This window comes from Vigna umbellata, chromosome 7 (assembly GCF_029865625.1).
Source record: "Vigna umbellata cultivar VRB3 chromosome 7, Vumbellata_1.0, whole genome shotgun sequence".
Taxonomy (NCBI): Eukaryota; Viridiplantae; Streptophyta; class Magnoliopsida; order Fabales; family Fabaceae; genus Vigna; species Vigna umbellata.
This window is the reverse complement of record NC_142171.1, coordinates 43,930,342-43,947,010: the sequence shown is the minus strand read 5'-3', so window position 1 is coordinate 43,947,010 and position 16,669 is coordinate 43,930,342. Positions and strand designations below refer to the sequence as shown.

At 34.8% G+C, this 16,669-nt stretch overlaps 1 protein-coding gene across 1 annotated transcript; it reads right to left on the bottom strand.

Moving 5' to 3' along the window:
• Positions 1 to 768: 768 nt before the first annotated feature.
• On the bottom strand, positions 769 to 9,566 carry LOC124833862 (ABC transporter G family member STR2-like). Its single transcript, XM_047308420.2, is given in 4 exon segments — positions 769 to 1,744; positions 1,869 to 2,587; positions 9,080 to 9,481; positions 9,483 to 9,566. Coding segments are annotated over 4 exon segments (2,181 nt in total).
• Between the last annotated feature and the right edge of the window lie 7,103 nt (positions 9,567 to 16,669).

Here is a 16,669-nt window from a genome sequence, read left to right as displayed (position 1 = left end):
TTTCTTACGTTACTCACAGTCACAGGTTTAAACAGCCAAAAAAGAAACACATTTCAACTAACCAAGCAATTCCAGGTTTCCTTTATTTATTCTCTTTCATTTCTATTTCTCCACGATATTGGTGGAATTTAGTGTTTTGAGTATTCTTGTGTCATTTTCCTTGGGAAAACTTTGTACACTGAATAATACGATTCGGTGATTAGATCTAACTTTAATTTCTATTTTAAAATTCATTTTATTTTCTGAAAAATCAAGCCTAAGAAAGATTATCAGCGTTAGAAAATTCATCGGATGGTCATAAACTCGTAAACACAACCATAATTTGACACCAAAAGCTTTTTACTCTCATTTCATACTATTCTTTCTTATCTTTTTCTCTCTTTTTTCCTTTAAAAATACAAAAGAATTTTTTAGGACAATTTTACCCATTAAAAGGTGTCAAATTGCAGCAACCTACGTCAAATATCTCTTTTTCCACCCCACTATATATCACATTGACTTAAGAGAAAACACTGAAAAAAGGCACATGTCTTTCCTTATGCAAACAAGAGTTAAATATCGCTGAGATTTGTTAAAAGGCTTTCTCTAATTCCTAGATTTGCTTTATTGTACGCTATATAAAAAGCCCATCAAGCTATATAATTTACAAAGCTTAATGCAAGACAAAATACATTGAAGCAACATATTTAACATCATAAAACAATGTTTGCAGTGCAAAACAAATCAAACGATTCACTAACTCACACAGTTTCCCTAAGATACAGTTCTCTACGACCTCTGGTTTTTCGATGCAAAACGAAGGACTAGGTAAAATAAAATCCTGTATAGCACAGCCCAACCAAACATTATAAGCACCACTGTCCTCTTCCTACTTCCATCAGTCTTGATATGTAGACTCTCCAAGATCTGAAAACCGGTAATGGGTACTCCATCCACATATCCAAACGTATCGTTGACCTGGTACTGGTTCATCAAGAGCCCCTCATAAGGGTATGTCATCGTTGAAATTGTGTTCATCCAACGCCAGTAACGGGGAATGTCATGGCTGCTCAAGAAGTATCCACAGAACAAGAAGAACAAGGCAGTGAAGGCAATAACCATAGCATAACCCAATATGTAGTTTGGCACCACTGAGCTCACAAATACAACGAATGAATTGGTTGACAGAAGAGAAACGAATAGAACAAGCAAGAAGTAAAGAAAAGGGCCTCGGAGTTTTAGGGCAAACCAAACAATGCCTGCATAGGCAGCTGCTTGAAGAAGAATAAATGGCATGTGAGTGATGATGCCTGCAATGGTGTAAGTGGAAGCTCTATAGGCATTATGAGAAGTTTCCCTTATGAAGATGAACCTTTCTTGGATGAAGGCTGGGACAGCATCGTTGGAAGAGAAGAAGAAGAGGCACACTGTGAAGATGAAGAAGCTGAGGCGGTTGGTGATTCCTTGCAAATCTTTTTTAGGGTTGTGGAACATGGTGGCCATCATGAAGCCCATGAAGGTGAGAACCATCAGTCTTGAGAGGAATAGCTCAGGGGTGCGCCTTATGTTTATGAAGTTGCGGCGAATGAGTATCCATATCTCTGTTATGTAAGAATTTTCAAACTTTGGGCCAAGGTGTTCTTGTGTGCCATTTGAGGGAGTGAGGTAGTCATTCTCATTCACTGTGTAGTCACTGCTGTGGGGTGTTGGAGTGGCTTGAAAGATTTCACTCGAGTATGTGTAGTAGCCAGGTGAAGCATTGTTTCTGCGCAGCACACAATTCATTATAAGCATGACAACAACGGTATTTATATTGCTATAAAAGAGTTGTACGTAAACCAATTAGAAATTATGATAGCTATAATTTCAAAATAAAAAGTTATATAAACCTTGTGGTATTGTGGGGCTTGTGATCATTCTTAAGCCGTGCTGGTGTGAACTTGAGAAATGCTGCACTATTCCCAGTGCTCCACGACATGGAAGTGTTGTTATAGGGACTTCTGAGACTGTGATCAAAACCGTCCACTGCCCTTCTACTCACCTGCGAGGAGTGAGAAAACTCCACAGACTTCTCGTCAAACCTGTGGCTAAGGTGAGAGAGATTGGCATAAGAGGGTGCAATAGTGGACACTGAGTGGGGCTGGTTGGACAAAGGAGGTGGTTTCACCCCAGTGCGTGCAAACTCTGCAAGTGCTTCAACTCCAACCTCACTCTGATCGTACTCTTGGATCACGTCAATCAGACTTTCAATGGGGTTCTCTCCCTTGGGGACTTTGCGTGGCATGCGTGACAAGTGGAGGGCCACGTCTTGCGGCGACCCTTGGAACATGAGCTGGCCCCGTGCGAGGATGATGAGGTGGTCGAGGAGGAGTTGGATTCTGGACGAGGGCTGGTGGATGGTGAGGATGACGGTGCTGCCGCTGCGTGCGATGTCGTGCACTTTCTCGATCACGCTGTGGGCGCTGGTAGAGTCTAGCCCTGAGGTTGGCTCGTCCAGAAAGAGAAGTGATGGGCCGTGGATGATGTCCACGCCGATTGAGACGCGCCGCCTCTCTCCGCCGGACACTCCTCTTGTCCCTTCATCTCCTATGTAGGTGTTCCGAGATGACTGCACCACCACAACAAAGGTAAACGGGTAAAAGATGGGAACAAGTTTCACTGCACTCGAAGGGTGTACAAAATAAGAAAGAGAACTTGGAATCAAAGAACTGTATTATCTTTAGGAAGATGCTACAGAAATATTCACATTGGTACAATTAAAAACATGGGATGGATAAGTAATAAATACTAAAAAGCAAAATTTGTTTACTCAGATTGGTATTTAAGTCCTATAACATGTTAAAAATCCTTGAGAAGTTAGGATGGTTTATAATTTGAGAATCATGAAACAGAAAGGGAAAGGCACAATTTTAAAGGTTGAGAGGCAAGAACCTTAGCACGAATAAGATGACAATCCACTTCAATATGTTTGGTGCGTTCATGAAAGGATGGATTCTTAGCCAGTTGAATGGCAGACTGATTATCACAAAATGTAGGAAAAGGACTTGGAATTTTAAGGCATAAATCATCAGCAACATACTTCAACCATTGCAATTCACAAGCAACAGAGGCTAAAGCTCTGTATTCAGCTTCAGTAGAGCTCCTGGACACGGTGGATTGCTTCTTTGATTTCCAAGAGATAAGACAATTCCCATAGAATACACAATAACCAGTGATGGATTTTCTAGAGATGCAACAAGTAGCCCAATCGGAGTCAGAAAAAGCTTGAAGTCTGTGAGGATTGCTGGAAGGATAAAAGAGGCCTAATCCAGGACAACCTTTGAGGTATTTCAAAATCCTGAAAACAGCATTGAGATGAGAGGATCTGGGCTTGGACATGAACTGACTAACTTGCTGAACAGCAAAAGAAATATCAGGCCGTGTGTTTGTTAGATACTGTAGTTTGCCAATTAATCTCCTATAAGAAGTAGGATCTGAAAGAAGATCACCATCATCATCATTTAGCTTATCGGTAGGATTTGAAGGAGAAGGTGCTGGTTTACATCCAGTGAGACCAAATTCAGCTAAAATTTCTAAGCAATATTTTCGTTGATTCAAGACAAGACCCTGTTGTGATCTAGCAACTTCAAAACCAAGGAAATACTTGAGATTTCCCAAGTCTTTGATGCGGAATTCTTGATGTAAAAATTTCTTAACAGCAACAATATCATCCATGCTATCACCAGTTAGAACGATATCATCCACATATATTAGAAGAGCAGTAAAAGAGGTAGCAGACTGTCGAAGAAATAATGAATGATCAGCGGTACTCTGAGAAAATCCATAAGAAAGTAAGGCAGTTGTGAGCTTAGCATTCCATTGTCGAGAAGCTTGGCGAAGACCATAGAGAGACTTGTGCAATTTACAAACCAAATGAGGTTCGGGAAGAATCAAGCCCGGCGGAGGTTTCATATAAACCTCTTCATCCAAATCACCATGCAAAAAAGCATTATCAACGTCAAGCTGGTGTAAAAACCAGTTATGAGAAACAGCAATGGAAAGGAGAAACCTGACAGTTGTAAGCTTCACAACAGGGGAAAAAGTATCAAAGAAATCCATGCCTTCAGTTTGTGTGAACCCTTTGGCAACTAAGCGTGCCTTATATCTTTCTATAACCCCAGCTGCATTCAATTTAGTCTTGTAGACCCATTTGCAACCAACAACTCTTTTCTTTGGTGGTAATCGGACCAATGACCAAGTTCTATTCCTCTCAAGAGCCTTAATTTCCGCAAGCATGGCCTGCTGCCAATGAGCATGTTGACAAGCCTCTTTAAAAGAAGATGGCTCAATGAAAGCAGATAAAGACATGCAAAAAACAGTGTGAGAGTCAGAACATTTGGAATATGACAAGTATGATTGTAAAGGATAAGCTGTGGAGCTAGAAGTAGGAGCAAAAGAAACAGTGGAACAATCATAATCAGACAAATAAGCAGGTGGCTTCCTAATTCTAGTTGAAAGTCTACCAGGTGGATCAACAGGTTGTACAATATCAGTAGAATCATTATGAAATTGCATAACTGGTTCAACAACATGATTATCATTATTACTAGAGATAACATCCGAAATAATACGAAAATCATTAAAGTGTGAACCAGATATATCAAAAGCAATCAAAGAATCAAATGATTGTTGGGATGCAGCAGTACCAGTGTGATGATGATGAGAAACAGAATATGGAAAATGAGACTCATAAAAAATGACATTACGAGAGAGCAAAAGCTTATGTGTAGTCATATCAAATAACAGAAAACCTTTGACCCCTGATTTGAAACCAAGAAAAATACACTTAGAAGCTCTTTTGTCTAATTTGGTTCTGCCAGAAGTAATAGTGTTTGCAAAGGCTAGACAACCAAAGACTCTAAGCATTTTAAAATCAGGAGTTTTTCTAAAAACAATTTCATAAGGAGATTGGTTTTTGAGAAATGGAGTTGGGAGCCTGTTTATGAGATGTACAGCATGTCTTATAGCAAAAGACCAAAAAACAGAGGGAAGATGTGATTGGAAAAGTAAGGCGCGAGCTACATTCAAAATATGTTGATGTTTACGCTCAACTATTCCATTTTGCTGGGGTGATTCAATGCATGATGTTTCATGAAAAATGCCTTTAGAAGAGAAGAAATCAGTTAAGAAAAACTCCTTGCCATTGTCAGATCTTAATCTTTTAAGTTTAGTGTCAAATTGATTTTCAATGAGATGTATGAAATTGGGAAGAACAATTTGGACCTCAGCTTTTGATTTTAGAAGATAAACCCATGTGAATCTACTGAAATCATCAACAAGTGTTAAAAAATATTTATGACCATCAATAGAAACAGTGCGTAAGGGTCCCCATATGTCAGCATGCAACAACTCAAAAAATTGAGAACTCTTGGAGGTGCTAAGAGAAAAAGGTAATTTCTTATGTTTGGCAAAATGACAAGTGTCGCAAGGAGTACAATTCTTGTATATAATATCAGCATGTTGAGAAGATAACAATTGTAAAATGGAATTTGAAGTATGGCCTAGTCTATGGTGCCAAAGTGCACTGGTATTGACTGCATTTACAACGAAAGCATTTGATTTATTGATAACATCAGTTTGGAAAGGTAAATTGCAACGCATAGCATTTGATTCTGCAAGACAATACAAGCCATTAATCTTCCTAGCTGCTCCAATCATCTTGAAGTGAGATTTCTGGAAAAGAAGACAGTGAGAATCAGAGAATACTGCCATACAGTCAATAGTGGAAACAAGTTTGGAAATAGAAATTAGATGAGCAGAAAAGTCAGGAACAAAAAGAACATCAAGAAGGAATAAGTCACCTATGTGAATATTCCCAGAGAAATTGGCAGTGACAGTAGTGTGATTAGGCAATTTAATGTGTATGGGTGTTATGGCATGAAGGTTATGAAATAAGGATTTGGTGGGACAAATATGATCGGTGGCACCACTATCAAATATCCAGGGAATAAAATCAGAAGATATACCTGAGTGTTTAACAGAGGCTTGATTCGCTGAGGAATAGTGATCCTTACTCTGTTGAAGCAAAGCCAAAATTGCTTGATACTGGTCTTTAGAGAAAGTGAATTGGTCATTGGGAGGACTACCATCCAAATCAAGGTGCTGTAGAGAGGCAGCTGAATCTACTTCAACCAAACTGGCAGAAGCTTTGGTGTTGGGCTTGTTCTTTTTATAACCAGCAGGAAAACCAATGCGAAAATAACAGGTTTCAATGGTGTGATTGGTCTTCTTGCATTTTTCACAGAATTTGTTGTTCTTGAAATTGTTCTTACTAGCATTGAAAGGGACTTTGTTGGAAGAGTTGAACCGTGGTTGAGCATTCGAAACTGCAGTGAAGGCCAAAGAATCGGAAACAGGATGTTTAGGATTGGTGCTAATGAACTCACGTTCATGCTGAAGAACCATAGAAAAAGTTTTGACAATCGAAGGCATGGGATCCATTATCATGATTTGAGAACGAACTTGGGCATAGCTCTCATTGAGACCACGGAGAAATCGAATCACATAATCATCCTCTCTTTCTTTTTGAAGTTTCGCAAGAAGTCCACAAGCACAGGGAGTTAAGCAATTGCAGTTGAGAACACATCTATAGAGCTCCAACTCTTTCCATAGGATTTTCAATCTCGTATAATACTCAGAAACAGGTAAATCACCTTGATGACAAGCGAGAATCTGATCCTGAAGATCAGAAACCCTAAATTTATCAGCATGGGAGAATCGATCCTTGAGATCTCTCCAAATCTCTGATGCTGTATCCATCCACATCACCGATTGCTTGATCGAAGAAGTCATGGATCGTGTGAGCCAGGACATCACCATTCGATTTGAGCGACGCCAAGCTTCGTGAAGTGGATCTGAGAGAGGGGGACAAGGAAGAGTACCATCAATGAACTTCTCCTTGTTTTTGGTCTCCAGTGCAACGACCATGTCACGTTCCCATTGATGAAAATTGCTCTCCGTAAGGAGAGGGGAAACAAGCACCAATGCTGGGTTTTCTGCAGGATGAAGATAAAGTGGGTTTGCCGGATTCACAAGGTGATCCGGTGTTTGTGTAATAGGATGGCTCAGGGAAGCCATTTTCAGAAAATGAGGAAGAAGAAAAAGAAGCTTCAGGCGGAAGAAGCAGTGGGTGTTAGCGATGATACCATGACAGAGTAATGGCCAAGCACCTTAATCCTCATTATTCATTCCATCTAATAAAGTCTGAAAGTGCTCAATATATATTCAGCACATTGTACAAAATAAAAAGAAGAAAATAAAGAGGATTACAGCCTGTCTAGCACAATAACAGAATGCTAGAAATATCTACCAAAATCTACCACAGTAACAGAAAGCAAATAAACATAACAAAACAGGGGTAGAAACGATATTTCTCACAGAGGCAGAGATGAATGGCACTCATTTCTGTATAAGAATGGAGATGAGGAACTATTGGTATTTCACAGCGATATGTGATGATGTGAAATGTAGGGTTCAGTTTTATTGCAAACACAGGTTGGTTTTAGTTGGCTCTTTGTTACCTAAGTCCACTGAGTAAGATTGACTAATTGATCAGTCTGGTTTACAATGTTATTACTAAAAATGCTGCTATGTTAGAAGTAGCTCTTTCGCAGGTGAAGCACAGTACTCAAGAGTAATCAACAACATCCAAAGAAAATTGGGATAAAAAGAGAAGCTGAACAGGATGTAAAATTAGAATGATGAGCTGGAGCAAATTTGGTCTACAATAGTCACATTAAGAAATGGTGGTAATTTCAAATAGTATGGCACGTATGCCTTAGTTTGGGTAATTTATAGTGTTGCTGTAATTGATCCTTCCCATACTGCTAGCGTTCTAAATGTAATTTGTAGTAAAAGTGTTGGATCTTAGTTATGAGTAATGAAAGTATATTTATGATGACAGACTAAGGATAATTTTTAAGAAGTTTCTATATATTGGATTTTGTATATATATTGTATATGGTTACAGCAATTCTAACAATTTATTTTTATATAGGTGTTTGCTTATAAAAAGACAAAGTAGAAAGATAACTGCTTATTGGTTTCTTGTTACTTTCATTCCCTTGTAATAAGAGTTTAATTTTAGTCAAAGGTATAGATTGACCTATGAATGTGTAGCCTTCAAACCTAGCTAATATTGCTAAACATATGTTCTACGTTACTATTATTTTTACACCTAATTAACAATTTTTTATACAGAGTATATATTTGGTATTTTATTTTTCAGTCTCTTTTTCTTTATAAATATAAAACTAAACTTTTTTAACGATCAAAATATTTAAGTGTGCATTTAATGTTAAAATATTTTTTTGACAGTGAAACACCAATTGAAAACTCACTTTTATTAGAAGTATTTTGGTCAATTAAAAAAAGTTAATTGTAGAGAAAAAGAGAGATTGAAGGGTAAAATAATAAAAGTAAAATCTATGTAAAATTTTGTTGGGTATCAAAATAATAACACCCATGCATGATGCATTCCAGAATGAAGTATACAAAAAGATTTTTTTTTCACCAATAACTATAATTTGACAATCTATTATAAGGTAAAATGATTTTAACAAAAGTAAAATTTTGTTTTCTTTAAAGACAAATATAAAATAAAGACTAGCGAAAGATATTGTAAAATGGGTGTAAAAAACTTTTAGGCATCAAATAATCATTGTCCAAAAGTATGAAGATTTGAATATTGTTAGACAATTTGTTTGATCGTGATCAGTTTTTTTTTTTCTCGCAATTTTGACTGAGTTATTATTATGAGTTCAGATAGGTATAATCATCCTACGTCTTATTAATCTTTTTACTTAATAATTTAGTTTATAAATTAATTACGTATCTTACTTTAATACTTTTATTATTAAAAAGAATTGATTATTTAGAAGAAAAAAAAAGTTGCTTGTATATACTATATACTATATTCCCTAAAGTGGTGTGAGGAGGGAAAGCCTAAACATTGTTGTTTCTATAAGCTTTGGAATTATGTCGATGAGAAGATATAACGAAGAAAGTATATCTTAAAAAAACAAATGAAAGTAGTGAATAAACTAGTATGAGATTTGAATACCGTTAAGCCAAGCTGATTGATGAGGTTCTCCACTCTGTGTTTCTTATCAGCAAGTGAGAGTGGTCCAAGGCGGAAATCGGCAGCAAACATGAAAGTCTCATAGACAGTTAGCATGGGGAAAAGCCTATCTTCCTGCATGATATATGCAGAAGTTCTTTTGATCAAACTTGCACTCATAGTTGCACCATCCAAGGAGACCTTCCCTTTAAGGCTTCCAGTAGCAATTCTCCCAGCAAGGCCATCCAAAAGAGTGGACTTTCCTGCACCACTGGGGCCCATCACTGCAGTGATACACCCCTTTGGAGCATAACTAGTGATATCATGCAGCAAGTCCACCTCTTCACTCGACCACTGCCCCTCCACCTTTGCCTTTTTTGTCACAGTGTAAGTCAGGCACTCGAAACACAAGACCCCCGCTGAAGCTCACCGGTGGTTTCCTTATGTCAATCACTGTTTCAACACGACGGTGGCCATTGGCTTCAGCCATAGTTGAGGCTAAGCTGAAGGAAGTTTATTTCAGTGTTTGAGAAAATGTTGAGGGTATAGACCCTATTCAGAAGGGCTCTGAAACTGAAAGGGTGGAGGGTTAAGGATGTATTAAAAGAGAGAATGTGAGAAAAGGACTTTGTGCAGCCGGTGAAAGATGGTGCTTCCAAAGCTATTCACTGTCTTCGTTGAATAATCCATTTCAGGTTGTTTCCATCGAAAAGGTGAAAGTGGCTTCTCGTTTTCTTCATCGCTTCGTTCATTATATTCGCAAATATTAAGCATGCATGTGTGTATCATTTTTCATATAATATTCAGTAAAGAAAGGCTGGCAATGAACCATACCTTTTTGGATTTATATATACATTTCATTATTGTATTTATTGTGATGCTAACGGACTTACCGATTACAACTATATTAGAAAAACAAAAGATTGCTACTTTCGAATTCTTTTTTAGGCAAAATATTAAAGATTAAATGCAATAAGATTTATTGGAAAATGATATTATAGCACCATCCTTTTCAACAATGGATATTGAAATGTACGTTTTGCTTCCGTATTCGGCTTAAGATCCTTATCCCTGTACCTCCTTTCAAAAGTACAAGTTACTACCATTAGCTATTAAACAAAATGTGATTTTCTTTGCTGGAATATCTTTTCTTTCCGAACCAAGCTATATATCAATTGGTCATGATCTCCAAGTTTTCTTCTATTAAATAATTATGTTCGGAATTTTACTAACTTTTAAGTTTTTTTTTTGTGTGTTTACGAAACACGTGAAAAACCAATTGATCAAGGTATGTCATATGATTATATGATAAATTTTAGATTGATGGTCCAAACGGCCTAGCATGTCACAAACATAATCATTCACTACTTCTCAGATTGTGCATTGTGAGCAATAGGTCGAATAGTCACTTTGTAGAGAAATTATTTCTTCTAACACTAATCAATTTAAGACAAAATAATAATTATAATCAATTGGGTCGATTCTCACTAATTCAAAATTTATTTCGAAATCTATAAATACAGGTAAAGAAGTAGGTGAGAACATTTAATACGTATTAATAGCTTGAGTTATCAAATATTTATCAACTTGAATATCGAAATATCTTTTATAGCTAACCTCTAAAAAAAACGACAAACGACAAGAAATAACGATAGTATGAGGACAAACATTTGAACCGCTAACAATTCATACCATACAAAATCGTTGACCCCGACCTACACTAAAAACTATGAGAATATTTAATACGCATTAATAGGTTGATAATCAAAATTTTTACTAACTTCAGTATTAGAATATACTTTCAGCAAATAACCCCGGCATAATTGAGAAAAAACAAATTATAACATGAAGACGAATAATTAAACTGTTTTGTATAACAATAAATAATTTATCTTGACTCATATCCGAAATATATATATATATATATATATATATATATATATATATATATATATATATATATATATATATATATGAGTTTGAATTTGAGTTTTGAATTTGAGTTTGAAAGATTAGTAAGGTATAATATAATATCAAAAAGAATAGAGTGATTTGATTAATACTAAACTAATTAATTAAAATATTATTAAACAACTTAAATATCTAACAACTCTTGCAATTAGTTGGCAAAAGTGTGTTATATATCTGGGTTTCACGGGCTAGTAAACTCTAATACAATATATTCTACACAATTAGAGTGAGGATGAAGTGATTTGATTAATACTCAACTACTTAATTGAAAAAATATAAAACAACTTAGATGATTTGACTTAATACACTTAGTGCTACACTTTTTACAATATGGACTTCTGATCATTCGGCCATTCGGATTAAACATTATCTTATTTGTAGGTTTTTTTGTCAAAAAACAAATTAACGAAAAACATTCTTTTAAAGTTTGGATACACTTGTAAGATATAATTAAGCTTGGATTTAATAAATCCAACAAACTAGTATTTACTGAAAACGCATCTCATTATAATACCTATAAATAAAACAAGAGCACAGAGCATATGCGCGAAAACAATAACGAAAAAGAGCAAATGAGACTCAGGCAAATCAAGAGTTAAAAACAAAGAGGACCAACATTTTAGCACCAAAACGCTTCGCATCACTTCAAACCACGCAACCCTAGGTAGACAGTAAATATATCCTTGTAGATGTACTTTCTTAATATATATCCTTTGTAGACTCAAAGGTCTATAAATACTTAATTTCACCATAAGGTGAATTTTCCATCCACTCCTATCAACAGCTCAGACTAACACCACTTTGGATCAGAAATTCATCAATTGAAGATTTCTCATTCCACCTTAAACTTCTTCACAAATTATAATAAAAATGTCAAAGTATTTACTTATACACGACTACCTAGTTAACGTAGAGATTTTACCTTAAAATAAAACGTATCGGACAATATATCCACTATCCTAAATGCGAATCGTGAAAGAGAACGTTGTTCAAAGAAACTAGTAATTATAAGATGAAAAAACATGCATACAATCAGATTAAATTATGGAGGAGGAAGGAAAAGATAAAACAATATTTTTCATTCAAGCTCGTTTTTATCGGTTTAATTTCAATTTAAGAAATCCACCCATCACATCACCTATATATTTATATATAACATTTTGTTGCCGTTAAAATTATGTTTTTTTCCTCTCTTTTCTGTTTTTTTTTTAACTTTACCAGCTTTCTTAAATAGTATATTTATATATTTACCATTTTTTTATGTTTTAGTTCTTGTGTTTCTTATGTGACTTTTACTTGGTTTCATTTGCTTGTGAACAAAGGTGAAGAAAGACAAGTCAGGGAATGAAATAATTTGTTACGACTTGATTACAATAAGAATTCAACCTAAAATACTATTTATTGGATGAACCAACCTTAAATTATATTATTTTATTTCACGCTGAGATTCTTCATATTGTCATCTCCTTTAAGCAACAATTGGGCACATTATAAGCTTGTGAAGTGATTTTATACATGGTCCTTCTAAAAATTTAGATTAGACGAGTAAGCCATCTTACAAGTTTCACTGCTTCACATTTTACAATATTATATTGATGATTTTATGGGATTCTTTAAGTGGATAATACTCAAAACTTTACCTTGCATTTGAATAGAAAATTTCATAATTTTTAGGATGTTTAAATAAAGGGTGTTGTTACTCCACCAACACTCCTTACTCCCTCCACCTTTCCTATTTATCTTATTCCCAAAACTACCCTTCTGTTTTAACTTTTTTACTATTTACCTTTTGAAATTTTTTAACATATTTCAAAACCTTAATTTACCTCTCACTTTCACTCCCGCGGCAGCTGCACCCCATCACCACACCACATCTTTCACTCTTCTTCTCTTCCCATCTCCGTTTAAGGTTTTCTTCTTCCTTCTCTTTCTTTTTCTTTCAACCTTCTCTTCCCCACTTCCCTTTTCCTTTGCTTTCTTCTATTGTTGGTGTTGATTTGGAGAAGCGTAGAGGAAGAGCGTAAATATAGCGGTGGATCTGGCTTTTCATCTCCATCTCAGGTTAGTTTAAATCTGTATATATGTTTATCATGTGTTGCTATTGTGCCTGGTTGTCTCTCAGAGCCGCAAAGGCCAAAACGGATGTAGACATCCGCTGAAGGATGCTCACTCCGTTTAAAGTTTACATTTTTATTTTAGGGTTTATTCTAGGATTGATTACGCATCTGGAGGAAGCACCACTGCACGCACCACCGCACCACTGAGACTGACACCGCTTGATCAATTCTTTCCACCATCACCACCAACCTTTGCAACCTCTCACTAAGTATACCCACGAATGAAACTACACAGCATATTCTCATAGCGAAACAAAACGAGGAAGAAGTCTAAGGTTAAAATGAAAGAAAAAATTATTGCTCATGTAGGGGACTAGTAATAGGTCATTAGTGCAATGGGTTAAGAGTGGGTAAAAATTCAAAAATAATAACCCTAAAAATAAAATTTTACTGAAGGACAAAACAGTAAAGGGGAGGTGGAGGGAGCAAGGGGTGGTGGTGAAGGGAGCAACACCCTTAAATAAATTTACTTTGAATTAATTTTATTTTAAATTGTTTCATTTTTTAAATATTTGTTGTTTGTATAAGATCATTCAAATGTAGTGAATTTTAATTTACTTATAAAATATTATAATTACCACAAAATTTAAAAAAATTATCTAAATATAAAAAATATGTTAAAAGATAACAAATATAAATATGGATAATATTGTGGTTCATCTTATTGATTTTTTTTTCAAAGTTCTTAAAAAAATCATTTTATATTTACAAAATTTTTCTTTAAATTACATAGATTATTTTTAAGTTTAGATCATATCCAAGTAAGATAGTATTACATGAGACTCATTCAAGGTCAAATCGAGTATTTCAAAGTCAAAGTCAAATCAAGTTGATCTAAGTCTAAGTAGAGCCAAATTGATCTATCCTAACTTGAGTCAAGTATGTCTAGGTCCTGATCATGTCAAGTTGGTCGGACCTAGATTAAGTAGAGTTGACCTAATGCTAGGTTAAGCCAACACTACAAGAAAATTCCTAAATAATGATCAATTTTATAGTAACAAAAAAATATGTTTAAAGTTAGTTAGATATACTATATTATTAGATATCTTATCTTTATCTTTTATCTTTAGGTACTTTATTATTATTCTTTATTTGTACTTTGGGTTTAGCCTATATTTCTTTTATTATAAATATAATATGTATTTTTTACACAAGGGAGATTAATTACAAACATATTTTTCACTATGTTCAATATGATAAGCCTAAGTTTTTTTTAGAAAATTTTTTGCTACCTTTGCCACTTCAATAGTCGTTGTGGTTGTCAACGTTGTTGGAGTTCTAGTTCAAACTGAAGATCACATGGTTTTGATTAACTTAGTCACACCGTGTCATTAATAATGCCTTCATTGAAGCTTCCTCTCGTCCTCACGCGCCTCCTAAAGTCATGCACCTGCGTCACTTTTTGTCATGCATGGCGACTTGTCCCTTTTTGGTAGCGACCAATGTCGAGATTGTCTCTTTCTCTTCTTTTCAAATCTGGTCTTGTTGCATTGATTGGACAAACTTGGATTTTTAGGATTTTTTCCTTTCTCTCTCTCTTTTCTATCTATGGTTTCTTCCGTTGTTATCTCAATATCTTTATAGTGTTTGTTCTTATTTTTTCAATGTTGTTGCCCATCAACATCAAGACTCGATGACTGATTATATAGGTAAGATTCATCCTCTTTATCAATAATTTAATGATTTATTACCTCCTACCCCTACTTTTGCCTAAGAAATAAAGCAACAGTCAAAGTTTTTCACAGAATTTGCATTACATAGACTTGTTAATAAAAATTCTCATGTTCGTGATCAACTTTTGGGTTCACCTGTTGTACCCACTTTGATTTCTACTTGTTCCACTCTTTTGCATATACCAAGTAAACCCATCAATGATATACCTTCTTTTGCACATGATTCCTCTACATTAACATCTAATGTAATGATCACTATCTCTCTCGCAAGCCTGAAAAAGGATGTCACATGACCATTGTGGTAAGCTAGGCCACATGATTGAAAGTTGTTATGCATTACATGAACTTCCTCCTTGATCTACTATTGTTGTTCAATTTGATCATCCCTCACAATCACCTCTTGTGGATCCTTCTTCATCTAAGATATCACCGACAAATCTGTTACTAACAGTAATTTTCTCAAACAGTATTAGGATCAACAGCCTTCTAGATCCATTACTTTTATAACACACAACAAGTAGATATTTTTATTGGTATGACTTCTCTTGGTCCTTGGGTTCTCGACTCATAAGTCATATATATCACATTACTTGTAACAAGTATTTGATTTCTTTTTATCTTCTTCGGATAATTTACCTTCTGTTACTATGGTTGATGGGTCTAAGGTTTTAGCTCATGGTATTGAGACTGATAACCTTTTTCTTTTTTTATCCATTAATAATGTTTTTTATGTCCTCAAATTTCCTTTCAACTTTTTATTCATTAGTTGTCTTTGTTCTCTTGATTGTGTTATTTCTTTTTCCAAACATTTTTTTTACAGAACCATAGTTCATGATAGGTGATTGACATCATATGTAAGTCTCATGGTCTTTATCATCTTTGTCATTCTACACATGTTGGCGCACTTATTAAGTCTTCATCCTTTCCTTATGCTCAGTTAGGTCATCATAGTCTTGCCAAATTGTAGTAACTTATTTTCAGCTTATCCAAGTTATCTAGTTTAGTGTGAGTTTTGTCAATTAGGCAAGCATAATCATAGTTCATTTTCTCTTAATGTCTCCCAATGTGCTTCGTTCCCTTTTATCTTAGTTCACTATGACATTTTGGGCCCTATTTGTGTTAAGTCTTAATTTAGGTTTTCAAAATTTTTTTGCTTTTATTGATGATTTTTCCATATATGCTTGGTTGTTTTTGATAAAAAATTATTCTAAATTATTTCATATATTCCAATCACTTTTTAATGAAATTAAAACTCAGTTTGGTTTTCCTATTCAAACTTTACAAAGTGATAATGACCGTAAATATTTTTTCCATTCTTTTACAATTTATGGCTTCTCAAAACATTCTCTATCAAATTTCATTTGCTTATACACCTTAACAAAATGGGGTAGTTAAGTGTAAAAATATACATTTTATTGAAACAACTTATGCTCTTTAAATTCATGGTAGGGTTCCTCAATATTTTTGGAGTGATGTTATTCTTAGTGTATGTTATCTCATTAATCACACTCCCTCTTCAATTTTAAATAATGAAATATTTCATTCTTTTTATAATTTTAGTCCTAGTCTTCATAAGTTACCTCCTCAATCACACAAATGTTTTTTTTATGATTTACTATATCACAAAAAGGATACAAGTGTTTTTCATTTTCTCTTAATCATTATTTTGTTTCTATAGATATCACCTTCAATAAGTCTTCTTTTTACTTTAAAGATTATTATTCTTCTCATATATCTCTATTTAATACAGTCAATACTTCTTTTATTTGTGGTCCTCTAGTTGTGCCTTGTCCAACACCATTACATCATATTATTCTTTACCACCACTTCAC